This window comes from Engystomops pustulosus, chromosome 9, assembly GCF_040894005.1.
Source record: "Engystomops pustulosus chromosome 9, aEngPut4.maternal, whole genome shotgun sequence".
NCBI lineage: Eukaryota > Metazoa > Chordata > Amphibia > Anura > Leptodactylidae > Engystomops > Engystomops pustulosus.
The window spans coordinates 8,237,543-8,254,803 of record NC_092419.1 but is presented as its reverse complement, the minus strand read 5'-3'; the positions used below and the strand labels follow the sequence as shown (position 1 = coordinate 8,254,803).

Below are 17,261 nucleotides of genomic sequence, written 5' to 3'. Positions count from 1 at the left end.
AAACTTCTGGAGAGTTGGTTGTAATGTCTTTGGATGCTGAACTGTAGGTTAGGCCTCGTGCAGATGGACGTTTTTCCAGCGTGGTGGACATCAAAATGGCAGAAATAGGTCCTGCTCTATATTTTGGCATGTGATTGTCTGAAATATTCCCGATGCAGAGAGGTACGGCACATGCACCTTGAAAGTGCACAATAGAATTGCTATAGAAGCCATAATCTAGCTAGCCACTGTTTGATATGTCATGGGTGGCCCTTGAACATGGTTTTTATGTATGAAGCCTTAAAGTGAGGTGGACATTCTAAGGAGCGGATTTTCTGGATGATACCATTGTGCTGGTCCATCAAAGATACATGTAGAAAGTGTTGAGCTGTTTCAGGTCTATTTACTTTGATAGGTTCCTTTTTAAAATTCCTTAAAAAGTGTATGGTATAATAGCACTCCCGTAATGGAATAGTCTAGGACAGCACCTCGGCACGTAAAGTCACAATTAAGAGTGTTGCAACATAGAAAATTAGCTCTGCCTTACTTATACCATTTAAAAAAAAAAATTGTTTGCCACCCAACCCACATTAGTACCATCCTTAAAATAGGTCATCAATAAGGGGCGACCTCTGAGTTAGCCGGTCCGCCTGTAGCTGGCAGCTCGGTCCACTATGTAGAGTTACTGCAATTTTGCGTTGTCAGCATAAATCTTGCTCTCTATTGAATCATGCCCAATACATTTTGCAATATTTGTGTGAAGCTGTGTGGACTTTGGGCACTCCCAGCCTGTTTTCGATTACATGTTGGATGTTCTCCAATATCTTGACAAGTAACTACAGAGGAGCTCAGTACAGACAGAACTATAGTCCCCGGGACACAGGATGGCTCTGAGCATTGCAACGACACTTCTCCTGACCACTGGGGTCACCCTACTAATCTATCTTATAAAGTGGTGGCATGGGGTCAAGCAGAAGAACCTACCTCCAGGACCTACACCTCTACCCGGTTTGGGGAATATCCTACAGATCAGCACCTCTGAGCTACCGCAGTCCTTAGTTAAGGTATTTTCTTTTGTATCGACTTATCTGAGACTTAACCCAAATTATAGCAATGGTTTCCGAGCAATTACATTCATGAATCTGTGCTCCAACGAGCTCACATGTCAGGGGAACCTAGAAAAGGGAGGCTTTTAGGAAATCCTGATTCCCCATAACTGATTTACTATTATCATAAACCTGGATATTTTAAGACAATCTCTATCTGCTGATAATGGCTCCTAATACACTACCCAATACAACAACTTGTATTCTTCTGACAAACCCATATTGTAAAAGAGGAGCAATTGAAGTCTCCGTCGTTGTCCAGTTCTGTTATGGGGTCAATCCTGCCTAGAGATAATCTGATGAGAGATTTACTTTCGGGAATTGAGTACAGTATATGAAAACATTTGTGAAGTGGATATTATTATTATATGAAAAAGAAAGAGTCTTGTCTACTGATTTAATGTCTTGTTTAGATATAGTAGATCAGCTGACAATAGCCCTAATACAGGGTAACCACTGCAGGGACTCTTGGCAATCAGCTGTAACATATGAGGGATCCAGATACAAGAATTTATTGAGGCTGCAGCACAATCACACAGAAAATTAAGTACAGGCAGTCCCCTACTTAAGGACACCCGAGTTACAGGCGAACCCTAGTTACAGACGGAACCCTCTGCCCCTGTGACCTCTGGTGACCTCTCTGCCCCTGTGACCTCTGGTGAAGTCTCTGGAAGTTACTTTAGCCTCAGGCTGCAATGATCAGCTGTAAGGTGTCTGTAATGAAGCTTTATTAATAATCCTGGTTCAAAAAATATTGAAAATCCAATTGTTAATGGGATTAAAAAAAATGTCTGGATCTACAATTATAAAATATACAGTTCTGACTTACATACAAATTCAACTTAAGTACAAACTCAAGGAACCTATCTTGTACGTAACCCGGGGACTGCCTGTACTACATGTTAACCATTGAAATGGGGGGTTATATCTAACACAAACATTTTAGTGTCTCCAAAAAAGAGTAATTCCTCATATGACTTGCTCAATAAGACTGGAGCTACACAACAATTTTTAGTTGCAGCTGCATAAACTTAAGGAGTCAAAGCCAAAATCATCATCAGCATATATATATACTCGAGTATAAGCCTAGGTACCTTATATTGCCACAAAAAAATGTATTGACTCAAATATAAGCCTAGGGTGGGAAATGCAGCTGCTACTCATTAATGAAATGTCCAGCAGTTTCCCCCTTATCAATAAAATGTCCAGTAGTCTCCCCTCATGAATGAAATGTCCACAGCAGCTCCTCCAATTAATATGATATCCAGCAGAGTGCCTCCATTCTTGTAATGTCCAGCAGAGTGGCCCCATTAGTATAATGTCAAGCAGAGTGCCCCCATAAGCATAATATCCAGCAGAGCGCCCCCATTAATATAATGTCCAGAAGAGTGCCCCATAAGTATAATGTCCAGCAAAGTGCCCCCATAAGTATAATGTCCAGCAAAGTGCCCCCATAAGTATAATGTCCAGCAGAGTGCCCCATTAAAAATAAAGTTAGTACTCACCCACCGGTGCATCACAGTTCCGACATAGAAACGCATCTGCCAGCCCAGACGGGAACCTGAAAAGGAAGAAGAAGACCGCAGGGGATCAGCGCCGGAGGGTGAGTACTAATTTTATTTTTTTATATAGTTGAGTATAAGCCGACAAAAATTGTGCTGAAAAACTTGGCTTATACTCAAGTATATATGGTAATTTTTAATAGTGTATTAATTTAATGGTTTATACAGAATGCATACCTATTTTCAGAGACCCAGAAGTCCTAAGCCTTTTCTGTAAGACTTTCATATATATAAGTCTACAGCTCCTGATTCTCCTTCAAACTCTGGTGTCAAAAATGGGCTACGGTGTCTGTAAGTGAAGGTTATAGACACAATTTTATGATATTTTTTTCTGTAGCTTGGTGAGAAGTATGGACCTGTCTACACCCTCTACATAGCAAATATTCGGACGTTGGTACTGATCGGCTATGATGCTGTAAAGGAAGCGTTGGTGGACCGCAGTGATGCATTTACCGATAGAGGAGACACAGGATTGAGAGAGTTTCTTTCTAAGGACTTTGGTAAGTAATGACTGTAAAAAAAATAAAAGGTGCTTGTTATGATTCCAATGTGAATATTTTGTAATGCAATAGACATATATGTAATAAAATCTGTAATTTTTTGGGGGGATGAGGTAATTATTAGAGATGAGCGAGTATACTCGTCCGAGCTTGATGCTCGTTCGAGTATTAAGGTACTCAAAACGGCTCGTTGCTCGGACGAGTATTTCCCCTGCTCGAGATCGAGCATTTAATTAAAAAAAAAAAGTGAAGAACAATGAAGAATAGAATAAAAACAGTGAACACAGTGAACACAGGATCATTTAAGTGAAAAACACAGTGAAGAACACAGTGAAGAACACAGTGAAGAATAGATTACAGATGTTCGGCACATCTGCTTACTTGTCAGAAGATACGCGCGGAACGGTGCGAACGAAATAGTATGTGAAGAACAATATATGTGTGTGAAGAACACATTGAAGAACACGGTGAGCAGGACAGAGACAACGGGGAGTAGCACAGAGACACCGGGGAGCAGCACAGAGACACCGGGGAGCAGCACAGAACACCGGGGAACAGCACTGAGACATGGGGCAGCGGCAGCACGGAGACATCGGGCAGTGGCACGGAGCGGCACGGAGACATCGGTGAGCGGCACGGAGCGGCACGGAGACATCGGGGAGCGGCACGGAGACATCGGGGCACGGAGACATCGGGGAGCGGCACGGAGACATCGGGGCACGGAGACATCAGGCAGCGGCACGAGCGGCACGGAGACATCGGGTAGCGGTACGGAGACATCGGGGGACGGAGACATCGGGGAGCGGCACGGAGACATCGGGGAGCGGCACGGAGACATTGGGGCACGGAGACATCGGGGAGCGGCACGGAGACATCGGGGCATGGAGACATCGGGGGACGGAGACATCGGGGAGCGGCACGGAGACATCGGGGAGCGGCACGGAGACATTGGGGCACGGAGACATCGGGGAACGGCACGGAGACATCGGGGCACGGAGACATTGGGGAGCGGCACGGAGACATCGGGGCACGGAGACATCAGGGAGCGGCACCGAGACATCGGGGCACGGAGACATCGGGCAGCGGCACGGAGACATCGGCACGGAGACATCGGGCAGCAGCACGGAGACATCGGGGAGCAGCACGGAGACATCGGGGCACGGAGACATCGGGGAGCGGCACGGAGACATCGGGGCATGGAGACATCGGGGCATGGAGACATCGGGGGACGGAGACATCGGGGAGCGGCATGGAGACATCGGGGAGCGGCACGGAGACATTGGGGCACGGAGACATCGGGGAACGGCATGGAGACATCGGGGCACGGAGACATCGGGGAGCGGCACGGAGACATCGGGGCACGGAGACATCAGGGAGCGGCACCGAGACATCGGGGCACGGAGACATCGGGCAGCGGCACGGAGACATCGGCACGGAGACATCGGGCAGCAGCACGGAGACATCGGGGAGCAGCACGGAGACATCGGGGAGACTTCAGTGGAAGAAGAGCAGCAGATCCCGGGACAGCGTATCTCCCGACAAGTAAGCAGATGTGCCGAACATCTGCAATCTATTCTTCACTGTGTTCTTCACTGTGTTTTTCACTTAAATGATCCTGTGTTCACTGTTTTTATTCTATTCTTCACTGTCCTTCACATCTGCTAACTTGTCGGGAGATAATATACGTGCGGAACAGTGAAGAATAGATTGCAGATGTTTGCATACATCTGCTAACTTATCAGAAGACATTCTTTTTCAATTAATTAACACATTTTATTCCCGAACCATGGTCCCTTTTAAAAATGCTCGAGTCTCCCATTGACTTCAATGGGGCTCGTTATTCGAGACGAGCAGTCGAGCATCTGGAAAAGTTTGTCTCGAATAACGAGCACTCGAGCATTTTAGTGCTCGCTCATCTCTAGTAATTATTTAAAGAGGATATTTCACCACCTCCAACAACATCAACCCATTGCATCCATTAAAAGTTTCCCCTACACTAGCGGTGAGCGGACCCAGTAAAGTTTGAGTTTGGCCGAACCTAAACTTGAAAACTCAGTTTGGGTTCCAAATCATGACGCAAACCACTAGAAACACTTCAGATCGCTTGTGGCACTGATCCTAGTTGTAAATAGTTTTAATGCTGTTTAACTATGTTTTAACTTTTTAAACAACTGGTGGCATTTAAATCAATGTGACAATTTTTAGGAAAGATCGTTACTCCCCTTTATGTCATTGCAGAGTGCTGCTCTTCCCCAAATGGTGGCAGACATGCCTCACATTGATATAAATGCTGCCCGTGGTTTTGGAGGAGGTGACCACAACCAAACCCAGACCTGAACTTCTGCCTGAAGTCCAGGTTCGGGGGACCCAAAGATTGGGGCAGATTTACTTACCCGGCCCATTCGCGATCCAGCGGCGCGCTCTCTGCGGTGGATTCCGGTCCGGCCGGGGTTTATTAAGGCAGTTCCTCCGCCGTCCACCAGATGTCGCTGCTGCGCTGAAGAGCATCGGAACGCACTGGAATACACCGAGCCGGGCCGAGTGAAGGTAAGTGCAATTTTCGCGACAAATTTTTTTAAAAAAATGTGGCGGTTTTTCAGAATCCGTTGGGTTTTCATTTGGCCACGCCCCCCGATTTCCGTCGCATGCATGCCGGCGCCGATGCAATTCAGGGAAAATCAGCGCAAATCAGAAATATTCGGGTAACACGTCGGGAAAATGCGAATCGTAAATGACCCCCAATGTGTTCCAGGTTTCCATTTTGGATCTCAATTGTAAGGGTGGAGACAAGATGTCTGGTTCAGCCCAGGGACAAGCTATTTGACAGTAGACAGTCATATTAATATGTTAGCAATAGAAACATGGGTGGAACCAGCACTTTTATTCATTTAGTTAAAAGTCCATATTCTTTATTTTAATCCATTAAAAGCCAGGAAAACACAAAAAGATGCTCGGCATGTAGAGCTAGTGAGATCACTGTTAAAAACCTAAAGCAGACCTACGCGTTTCGGACATTGACATAATATCATCCTTAGTCATGGTCTGATAATTTATTGGCTATTGAAACTTAGCAAATTAGGCTCTCTATTGAATTGGGGGGTCCAGGGCTGGTTCAGACATCCTGGCTCCACCCAAATTCGAAAAAAATATTTTTATTGGTCTAGAATGGTGAAGGTTAGGGAGAAGATTCCAACCATGTTGAAATCAGTACCAAGAGTTAGGGTTAGTGAAGATGAAAGGACCTCATGGAAGTATACATGAAGGTGTATACTTCCCTCATAGTTTATAACACTTCGACAAGTACTGTATCAGTTTTGAGATTCTATCCTTGTCATTATGTAATCACTTTCTCCAATGTTCTAACCTCTCTATGTTAACAAGGCGGATTAATATATAACTCAATGGGGGTCATTTACTAAGGGCCCGATTCGCGTTTTCCCGACGTGTTACCCGAATATTTCCGATTTGCGCCGATTGTACCTGAATTGCCCCGGGATTGTGGCGCACGCGATCGGATTGTGGCGCATCGGCGCCGGCATGCGCGTGACGGAAATCGGGGGGTGTGGACGAACGAAAACCCAATGTATTCGGAAAAACCGCCGCATTTAAAAACCGAAAAAGTGTCGCTTGGGAAGCGCTTACCTTCACCTGGTCCGAGCTGGTGTATTCCGGCGCGTTCCGATGATTTTCAGCGCAGCAGCGCCACCTGGTGGACGGCGGAGGAACTACCTTCATAAATCCCGTCCGGACCCGAATCCTGTGCAGAGAACGCGCCGCTGGATCGCGAATGGGCCGGGTAAGTAAATCTGCCCCAATGAGGGTGGTTTAACACATGGCACATGGAGAAATGCTAGCTTTTGACACAGCCATCTTTTGTCTTATTCACACAAGTATATTTCTAAGTCTTTTGGCTTTGGTTTACAAAACTAATTCAGAAACAACTGGGATGCAATTTCTTTTACAAAGAATGCTGTTTGAAATGATGGCTTACCATAGCCTTCTACAAGAGGACTTCCCATGGATGCTCCTGTTACCGGCATAAACAAAAGCCACACCCATGACTTGTCAATAATAGCAAAGTTCAGCAAAGATTCAGGTTATGTAGTTAGTTCAAGATGGTGACAGGTGCCAAACCACGTACACTATTCTTCATTACGCTAGGGGCTTCAGTTTTATATCATAAGGAAATGATATTCCATAGTCCAGATCCAACTCTGGACTCCAATGTTTCATCCCTTAATAATTGTCACTCCACGGATTTTTTTGCTAGCTCCCACTGTTCCTCAGGGATCAATCATAAATGATATCGCAAGTAAACATTGAGAGGGTAGAGCATCTTCAAATGATGTTTATTGAGAAAAGTTGCATTTTGGCCCTGTACCAGAGCCTTTATCGGATCATTGAAAATAATGTGTAGTTCTTCTGACCCAATAAAGTCTCTGGTACAGAGTTGAAACACATTGGGGGTCATTTACTAAGGGCCCAATTCAAGTTTTCCCGACGTGTTACCCGAATATTTCTGATTTGCGCCGATTCTCCCTGAATTGCCCCGGGATTTTGGCGCACGCGATCGGATTGTGGCGCATCGGCGCTGCCATGCTTGTGACGGAAATCGGGGGGCGTGGCCGAACGAAAACCCGACGGATTCGGAAAAACCGCCGCATTTAAAACAAAAAATCTGTCGCGGAGCTTGCACTTACCTTCACTCAGCCCGAGCCGGTGAACTCCAGTGCGTTCCGATGCTTTTCAGCGCAGCAGCGCCACCTGGTGGACGGCGGAGGGACTACCTTAATGAATCCCGGCCGGACCCGAATCCAGCGCAGAGAACGCGCCGCTGGATCGCGAATGGACCGGGTAAGTAAATCTGCCCCATTATTTTAACTTTTCTCAGTAAATGACCTTCGAAGATACTCTACCTTATCAATGTTTACTTGCGATACTATTTATGATTTCTTTGGCAGGCTACCAGTTGGACTCCAGCTCCACTACTCTCCAAATTACAAGCAGCACTTCATTTCAGATCATTTAAGCCTCCACTTAGTATTACAAGTTTCATTTCCACTTGAAACCCACACTTGAATTCGGTACTCTATTATTTCTTTCCTCATGATTGCTCACCGTCCTCCATGGTCGCCACATTCCAAGTAATGGCACTAGCATAAGTCCAATGTCATTATTTTCAGATTTCTATGTAAGCTTCAAGGTGTCAGGTCATCTGCTCTAGCCCAAGACAAAAGTGTATGTTCAAACTATGCTACTTAGACTCTCCACTGTTTTCAGATCTGTACTCAGAGATGGGTGGGTCCATTCTGTTTTGTATGACTCAGAACCACCTGTCTAAAAGTAAAGATCTAAACATACAGACAGTGATTTCTATGGTGTGGGAAGAGGCACAGCCTAAAAGGCACCAAATTTCAAAAAAACTTTGGTGCAAATAATTAATCTTGGAGGCTGTTAATTTGATTGAAGATTCTTGAGTTGCCTACAATAAATTAGTTCTTTGACGTCATCTTCTAACAACTACAGTGGTGCTCACTACGGATGACAAAGTCTATGTAATTAGAGTATGTAAGACTATGATTATTACTCACTGGATTGTGCAAAAATTAAATAAAACCATTACAGCTCACCCTTCCATGTTGTTTTCGGTCCAGTGTATTGTTGACGCATGTCAGTAGAGGCCTCCACTATGAGAAGAAGCTGCTTGGATGGCAGGGATATCCAATCATGGTGAATCACTTGAAAAAGTTTTCTCAAACAATATGGCTAAAATCGTTCATCTTTATTTTAGTCCATCATGAAGTACAATAACCGTTGCCACGTTTCGGGCAACAGAAGCCCTCCTGTTGTCAGAAAAAGTGTTGAAAAAGATTTTTTTCAAGTGATTTTCCATGTCTAGATTGCCCTAAAGTTTTTGTATAATCCTAATTGTTGGATTTAGATTGCCCTAAAGTTTTTGTATAATCCTAATTGTTTATTTGTGATAGGAACTCTATAACCATTTGCTGATACTTACAGGGGTCATTGCAAGCAGCGGAGAAAGGTGGAAAATCCTTCGTCGATTTTCTCTGACAACATTGAGAAATTTTGGAATGGGAAAGAGAAGTATTGAAGAAAGAATCCAAGAAGAAGCTCGATGTCTGGCAGAAAAATTTATGAAGGACAAAGGTAAATGGGCTTTCAAAAAATGTATCTCAAGGGCTGGGCTGATGGCTCTTGACCATCTATTTGCATTTTGTGTTCTGTCTCCTGGTTATTAAGGCCATCTTCTGGATCAACATTGTAGGACTAAGTTTAAACTTTGGGCTACTTCTAAGGAAGCTGTTGTCTGAATTACCCACATTGGTTTACAGCCTATATGACCTGGCATTCATTGCAATGGAATTAATGGGGCAGATTTACTTACCCGGTCCATTCGCGATCCAGCGGCGCGTTCTCTGCGCTGGATTCGGGTCCGGCTGGGATTTAATAAGGTAGTCCCTCTGCCGTCCACCAGGTGGTGGTGGTGGTGATGAAAAGCATCAGAACGCGACGGAATTCACCGAGGTCGGCTGAGTGAAGGTAAGCGCGCCCCGAGCGACACATTTTCCGATTTTTAAATGCGGCGGTTTTTCCGAATACGTAGGGTTTTCGTTCGGCCACGCCCCCCGATTTCCGTCGCGCGCATTCCTGCGCCGATGCGCCACAATCCGATCGCGTGCCCCAAAATCCCGGGGCAATACAGGGGAAATCGGCGCAAATCGGAAATATTCGGGTAACACGTCGGGAAAACGCGAATCGGGCCCTTAGTAAATGACCCCCAATGAGTCTCTCTGTTCCACTGTATTTCTGATATAGGTAGCAGATTACCCTGGTGGTTCAAGAGAACTGATTTAAAAGAGGATGGTCAAGGAGAGACCAAGTAGAGGGCAGGCACAACAATTACAAAGTCAAGTTAAACCAATGCTGACAATTTGTCACCTATGGATCAGTGGAACAGGAACACCTACCAGAGACAGTCTTCAGTCAGGAACATGGTAGTCTAACGGCCGCAGAACAGATCCATTTTCAAAACATTTTGTAGGAACTTTTATAGTCAGGGTCTGCCTGGGATTGACCAGGGAAACATTTATCACATATACACAGACCATTCACATTTACAGGACGCCACAGACAGTAGCTGGGGGCCAAAATCAGTAGCCCTATGGCAGCGACTGTTGACTGGAGACTCTGTCGTGATTACCTGATGTAAAATCCACCACTCCTTTTCCTTCTCATCCCCAAACTATGGAATTGAAAGTCCGATTTTCTCGGTCAACACTAAGTTTGCCTATAAAGCCTATTGTATACACCTACAGACCTACTGTGCAGCAATCTATCATAGTTTATACCTTCCAAAATTTCATTATTATATAGTGAAGATCAATAATTAATGCCCTCTTTCTTTCTACCAACAGATACTTTAATTGACCCAACACATATACTGCGTCTCGCTGTTTCCAATGTCATCTGCTCCGTTGTGTTTGGTGAGAGGTTCGACTACGAAGACCAAAAATTCTTGTCTCTCTTGTCATACATTTATGATCTTATCCAGGTGTTGAGCACTCGTTTTGGGCAGGTAGCTATCTTAAATGTATAATGGTATAAGTCGGAACTGTATATATAATTTTTTTTTGTCCCAGTGACAATTGGAGTTTCAAAATGTTTTGCTGTAATGGGACCAAGGATTATCAATAAAGCTTCAATACAGACACGTTACAGCTGATTATTTCAGCCTGGGACTAAAGTAAAGCATCCAGAGAGCTTCACCAGAGGTCACAGTGGGCAGAGGGGTCCGTCTGTAACTAGGGGTCGTCTGTAAGTCGGGTGTCCTTAAGTAGGGGACCGCCTGTAAATGGAGAGGGCACACAGGCTGTGAAAATTAGAAGAACAAAAAATACTGAAAGGGTTAAATAATGGGCAAAAAGGAGTTGACAGACAGTTGTGCTAATGTGGCCCTTGACTACACAGATTTTGAAGTTTGTAGCCATGGAATCACAATGGTGTACAAATGAGCTATAAACATGACCATAAAACCAAACAGAACAAAAACCTTAAAATTATCTATAAATTTTTAGTTTCAGTTTATACCTTAAAGGAAATCTACCATCAAAATCCATCATGATAAACCAGGGACATTACTCCTAGATCCAGGCACCGTGACTGTGGTAATCATCTTATATTTAATATCCAGCCTACTTCCTTTTAAAATCAACTTTTAAAATGATGCTAATGAGGCTATAGGATTAACAGAGCCCTTCCGTGATGCAGAATCACAGGCAGTTAGAATGCAGGAGCACTTCCCCCTCCCACTGTGTGCTAAACCTGCCTCTGCAGCAGCGAGATTATATCAGGCAGTACTGAGACAGAAGAGGGGTAGGGAGAGGCTTTGGTAATACCCCCAAGGGGCACTTCAGGTGCATTGGCATAATTTTAAAAGTTGATTTTAGAAGGAAGAAGAAAATATAGGAAGATGACCACAATCACGGTGCCAGGATCTACGAGTAAGTGCCCCTGGATTATCATTCTTGAAATTGATAGTAAATTTCCCTTAAAGCTATAGAAATGTTATAGTATACAGTGAAATGTGTATAAATGTGAATGAACCAAAAGAATATTCTTTTTCTCTTACCTCTTCCCCTCATAAGCTTCTCAACATATTCCCAACTATGATGTCCCGGATTCCTGGTCCTCACCAAAAGATCTTCAAAATTCTGGACGATCTAAAACTATTTGTGAAGGAGAGGATGGATTCTCACCGAGCCACCCTGGACGAGAACTGCCCCCGAGACTTCATAGATTGCTTCCTCATAAAGATGGACGAGGTGAATTTGTATTGTTTTTAGGACTTTGTTTCTATTGCTTTTACATCTAGACACAGTAGATGTCCATATGAGGCCAATATAGGACATGGTCAATGTTTTTGGTAATTTAAACATTTATTCAATTTATTTGTTTTAGGAACGAAAGAATAAAGACACAGAATTTAATGAGACAAATTTAGAGGCAACAATATTAGATCTATTCTTGGCAGGAACAGAGACAATAAGTTTGACATTGAGATATGGATTTCTGATAGTCATGAAATTTCCCGAAATACAAGGTAAATAGCCTGATCTGATTTTATGCATTTTTGGTAATAACTTCATTATATTCTATTCAGATAAGGTACATTGCCATAGCGAGCTGGCATTGATCGTTGGTGTTGACAATTTAGTTGGCCGACACATTCACATGCAAGCCAACATCATGGTTGAGATCATTGGCCCAAAGGAGGTCATGGGGGGGGGTGAATCGCCTTCATAGTTTGGAGTCTCTATGAGACTCCAGGGCCTGTCTCCTAGAAGGATCTGTAACAGTGTTCTACTGGCATAATGATACAGACATCCAGCAAAATTACAATATACTTCAATTCTGTATATGGTATGAGCAATCAGAACCCCTAGGGTTAAATTGAACCTAAGGAAGTGGCCTAAAATAACATTTTTTTAAGTAAAAAAATCCACCCTTTCCCTACAACTCATATAAAATAAATAAACAAATAAATTCATAAATATATGAGGTCTTATCCTGTCCCAAAATGACTGATATCTAAGTATATGAAAATATATAAAATAAGAATGAATATTTCCAGTAGTAACCCCCGTAACTGCGCCTAAATCTCAGAATCACCACTTTGCAGCACATACAAATTTCAATGTTTTAAAATGTATTGAAACCAATATATATTTGGTATCTCTGTGATCGTATCCACCCAAAGCATAAATGGGGAGTTGTTATTTGGAGCCCAGAGTGAAAGCAGTAAAAAAAGAGACTACAAGAACAATGACGCACATGTGTTTTTTTTCTCGCTGACAATTTCAATGCACGTGGAAATTTTTTACAGCTTATCATGACATTGCATGGAATATTAAATGATGTCATGAGGAAGAACAATTTGTAAGGCTAAATACAAACCCTCATAAGTCTCTGTAACTAAAAAGAAAGAAAGAATTACCGTATATACTTGTGTATAAGCACAAAGAATGTGCTGAAAAACCTCACCTTGGCTTATACTCGAGTCAAGATAAAAACAGTGTACTCACCTTGCGACGCCCCCAGCAGGTCCTCTTCTATACAGCAATGCTCCGGCATCGACTCTGTGTCCCCGTGTGCTCCATCGCAGGGATTTTTATGTCAGCCGCTGACGTCATGGTGCCTGCGACGGACAGCGCAGGGACACGGAGCCGATGCCGGAGCATCGCTCTATAGAAGAGGTACACTGTTTTTCTTACAGGTATTATATTGGGGGCAGGGGGTGGCAGGCTATATACTCGAATGGGACTGACAGGCTATATACTACAGGGGGTGGCAGGCTATATACTACTGGGGCTGGCAGGCTATATACTACTGGGGGCTGGCAGGCTATATACTACAGGGGGCTGGCAGGCTATATACTACAGGGGGCTGGCAGGCTATATACTACAGGGGCTGGCAGGCTATATACTAGTGGGCTAGCAGGCTGGCTATATACTAGTGGGCTGGCAGGCTATATACTACAGGGGGCTGGCAGGGTATATACTACAGGGTCTGGAAGGCTACATACTACAGGGGCTGGCAGGCTATACACTACCGGGGCTGGCTGGCTTTATGCTGGGGAGGCTGTGACCAATGCATTTCCAACCCTCAGCTTATACTCGAGTCAATAGGTTTTTTCAGTTTTTTGTATAAAAAGTTAGGGGTCTCGGCTTTTCAAACTTTCATGCACTTTTGTTTTTGAGTCTTTTACTCTACTCTATTCAAAAGCTATAACTTTTAAAATTTTCCAGTAACTAAGATGCATATGGGCTTTTTACCTTTGGGACAAATTATATTTTTTAGTGGCACAATTAAATATTCAATGCAATGTACCGGAAATCTGGCAAAATATTCCAAGTGCGATGAAATTGACAAAAAAAAACACTTTTACAACATTTTCTTTTTATGGCTTTTATTTTGAACTCCAAATGACACCTCCCCTTTATTCTTTGTGTTGTTAAGATCACAGAGGTACCAAATGTATATACTGTAGGTTTTGTTAGGTTTAAGTAGATTTAGAAAAATTTTAATATTTTGTAGAAAAAAGAAATTTATCGGCCAATAACTTTCTGATACTTCAGTGTACTGACCTATTCATAGCAAATTAGGGCCTATATAAGGGTTTGACCATTCTTTTTTCAAATATTTATGGATGGAAAAGTGCTGACTCGGACATGTGGACGCTGTTCGGTCATCCAAGATGGCAGTGCCGATTGACAGCTCTGTTAGCTGCCGTAGTTGGGTTTGACCGTGGCACTTGACAGGGTAAATGTTGCAAACAGGGCCAATATGGACTAGAGGCAGTTAGAGGCAGGTATCAGCTGTGTTATACAGCTGACATCTGCTATGTATGGAGAGATCTCAATATGTGAGTTCTTGCCATACACCCCCCACACCACATTGTTATAGTACCTCAAGGTGCATGAAAGGGTCAAGGGAGAGAAGCAAAAACTGAAATGCAAAATGGGAAAAGGGTATCAACAGCGAGAGGTAAAAGAATAGCATGTGTTTCCAAGGGGGTTCTGCGGAATATATTTTAGATGTGCTCAGAAACTTCAAACATCTTTGGCCAAAAAAAAATTCTGTTGTAATATAATACCCTAGTAAAAGAAGTTCTGTTTTTTTGTAAACTTTAAGAGAAGATCCACAAAGAGATTGACCAAGTGATCGGCAAAGATCGTTGTCCATCAATAGAAGACAGGAGTAAGATGCCCTATACAGAAGCCGTGATCCATGAGATCCAACGATTTTCAGATATTGTCCCCGCAGGGGTTCCCCATGCGGTCAGCAAGGACACAACCTTCCGAGGATATCACATTCCTAAGGTGCAGTATCAGTCTTCTCCTGATCACGTTGTTTATTGGCATAAACATCTTCTCATGTACTTGAAATAACTAGTCTGTATGTTTCATGGCTTAAAGTAGCAGAAATTATTAAATTAAACTGATTCATCTTGGATCAAATTTTGGTATCAATTACCAGCCAGACATGAGTTTTATAACTTTTGATTTTCTAGATCTACTTTTACATTTGTACTTTCAGGGCACCATGGTGTTTCCAATCCTGACCTCAGTCCTGAAAGACCCCAAACAATTCAAGAATTCAGATGAGTTTGATCCTGGACACTTTCTCGATGATAAAGGTGGCTTCAAGAAAAGTGATGCATTTATGCCGTTTTCCACAGGTAACATTATATCATGTAATTGTAGTCCATGGGCAACAAGCCTCTCACTTTTATATGATTGGTTGATCAAATTATGGAAGACTAATAACTTGATAGGAATGGATGGTATTTGGTAACTAGGAATAAGTGGATCGGTTCAAGTTCGTGTTTGGGCAAGTTCAACCAAACCCAAACCTGAAAGTTAGGTCTGGGTTTGGGTTCGGGTATTGGAATGGAACCAGAACGGTCAACCTTACCAATAAAAGCTGCTACTGGCAATTAAATGCCACATGTGCCACCATCTTTTCAAGGATCCCTGCTACCGGTGATGTCAAGAGTTGACACTCATGCCACCACTAATCACTGGTGTTACCAATAGGGAAGGGTGAGGGGGTGTTGAGCTGAACGCTGAAACCAAACTTCTGGCTGAAGTCTGGGTTCAGGGACCTGACCCTGCAATATCCGGCACGGACCCGAACATTGCTGTTTGGGTCCGCCCATCACCATTCATAACAATTGCCTTACTTTGTATTAAAGACGACCACAATAAAAAAATAAATCCTCAATTAGCTGTTATTTATGGTGGATTCCAGAAATAATTGTTGACTCTTTGACCCCTTTAGGACCCCTTGTTTTCCAACTCAGAATTGACTAAAAAAAACAATTAAAATGGGGTTACTAGCACAGGCAACCTGTCTTCAACGATTCCGGAAAACCACATGGACAAAAAATATAGACACAACGCACACCATACAGTAGTATTTTTGTGGTAAAGGGAATAGGTGGCGAAAACAATAGGTAGGTGCTCACCTGGTGTGATTGTGCAATTGGCACAACACTAGTATAGGTAAAATATAACCATGATGGCCGCTGCAACCCCCTGGGAAGTGATACTTCAATCACTGAGGAAGTGGACAATCTATTCCTGAAACACATTGTCCATTTCTGTATTTTATATATATATATACGGTACATCTCTTGTAACCAAACACCAACTTCTACTTGGGAAGCTCAACAACACTCAACCTGGGTCTATTCCAAGTTATCCTCTCTGTAAACTACATTTGGACCAGAGCAGGCACAAGGCACAAAAATAAAGTCTATTAATTCTACTACATCTCCTGGTTGCAGCACGGCTCCTGTCCCCTGTTCGCCCACATAACTGTTTAATAAAGAAGTGTTTTATGTCAAAGCCGTGGCCAATCAGTAGCGACATTGGAACCCACCCAGGCCACTGCCTCTGCCTGGGCAGGGAAAGTGTCAGCTGCCCCCTAAGTATTTAACTAGTTAATTGTGTATATTTTATTCATATTCTCAGGTAAACGAATGTGTCTAGGAGAAGGCCTGGCCCGCATGGAGCTCTTCCTCTTCATAACCACTATCCTGCAGAAGTTTACCTTGGAGCCCACCGTCGACAGAAAAAACCTGAGTATAAGACCAGAACCCAACACCAATGCATCAAGACCCCATACATACCAAATGAAAGTCATCCCTCGTTTCTAATGACTACTTTTTTTGCATTAGATACACTTTCTAGATTCAACAACTACAAACCAGAAAATAATAGTTTTTAAATATTAAAAAAACAATACATAAGTGATATATAATATATATTATATGTAAAATGTATCAACTTGAGGGATGTATTAAAATGAATAAATTAGGTTTATTATTTTTTTTATATATTTGTCATAAATCTAACACATTATATAATATACTATATGAAATCAATTAAATCTCTAATTATTTTATGTTAATCAAAAAAATATTAAATAGTTGGAATAATTGGACCATGAATGGTCTCTTGTGCAATGTTTTCTGCGGTATTTTTTTAAAGTTTAGACTCTTCAAATAATCTCCAGTTTTTCTGGATTCT

At 42.9% G+C, this 17,261-nt stretch overlaps 1 protein-coding gene across 2 annotated transcripts in view; it reads left to right on the top strand.

The window, feature by feature from the left end:
- Positions 1–17,182, top strand: part of LOC140077967 (cytochrome P450 2G1-like) — a 119,169-nt gene extending 101,987 nt beyond the window's left edge. Inside the window, exons 1-9 of one of the 2 annotated variants that reach the window (XM_072125660.1) lie at positions 814–1,043; positions 2,985–3,147; positions 9,166–9,315; positions 10,584–10,744; positions 11,814–11,990; positions 12,127–12,268; positions 14,860–15,047; positions 15,265–15,406; positions 16,704–17,182. In XM_072125660.1, coding sequence (XP_071981761.1) covers positions 864–1,043; positions 2,985–3,147; positions 9,166–9,315; positions 10,584–10,744; positions 11,814–11,990; positions 12,127–12,268; positions 14,860–15,047; positions 15,265–15,406; positions 16,704–16,888 — 1,488 coding nt within the window. In that variant the 5' untranslated portion in view covers positions 814–863 and the 3' untranslated portion in view covers positions 16,889–17,182. Of the gene's footprint in view, positions 1–813; positions 1,044–2,984; positions 3,148–9,165; positions 9,316–10,583; positions 10,745–11,813; positions 11,991–12,126; positions 12,269–14,859; positions 15,048–15,264; positions 15,407–16,703 lie in introns of those variants that run through there. The other variant, XM_072125661.1, reaches the window with a different exon arrangement.
- Positions 17,183–17,261: the final 79 nt, after the last annotated feature.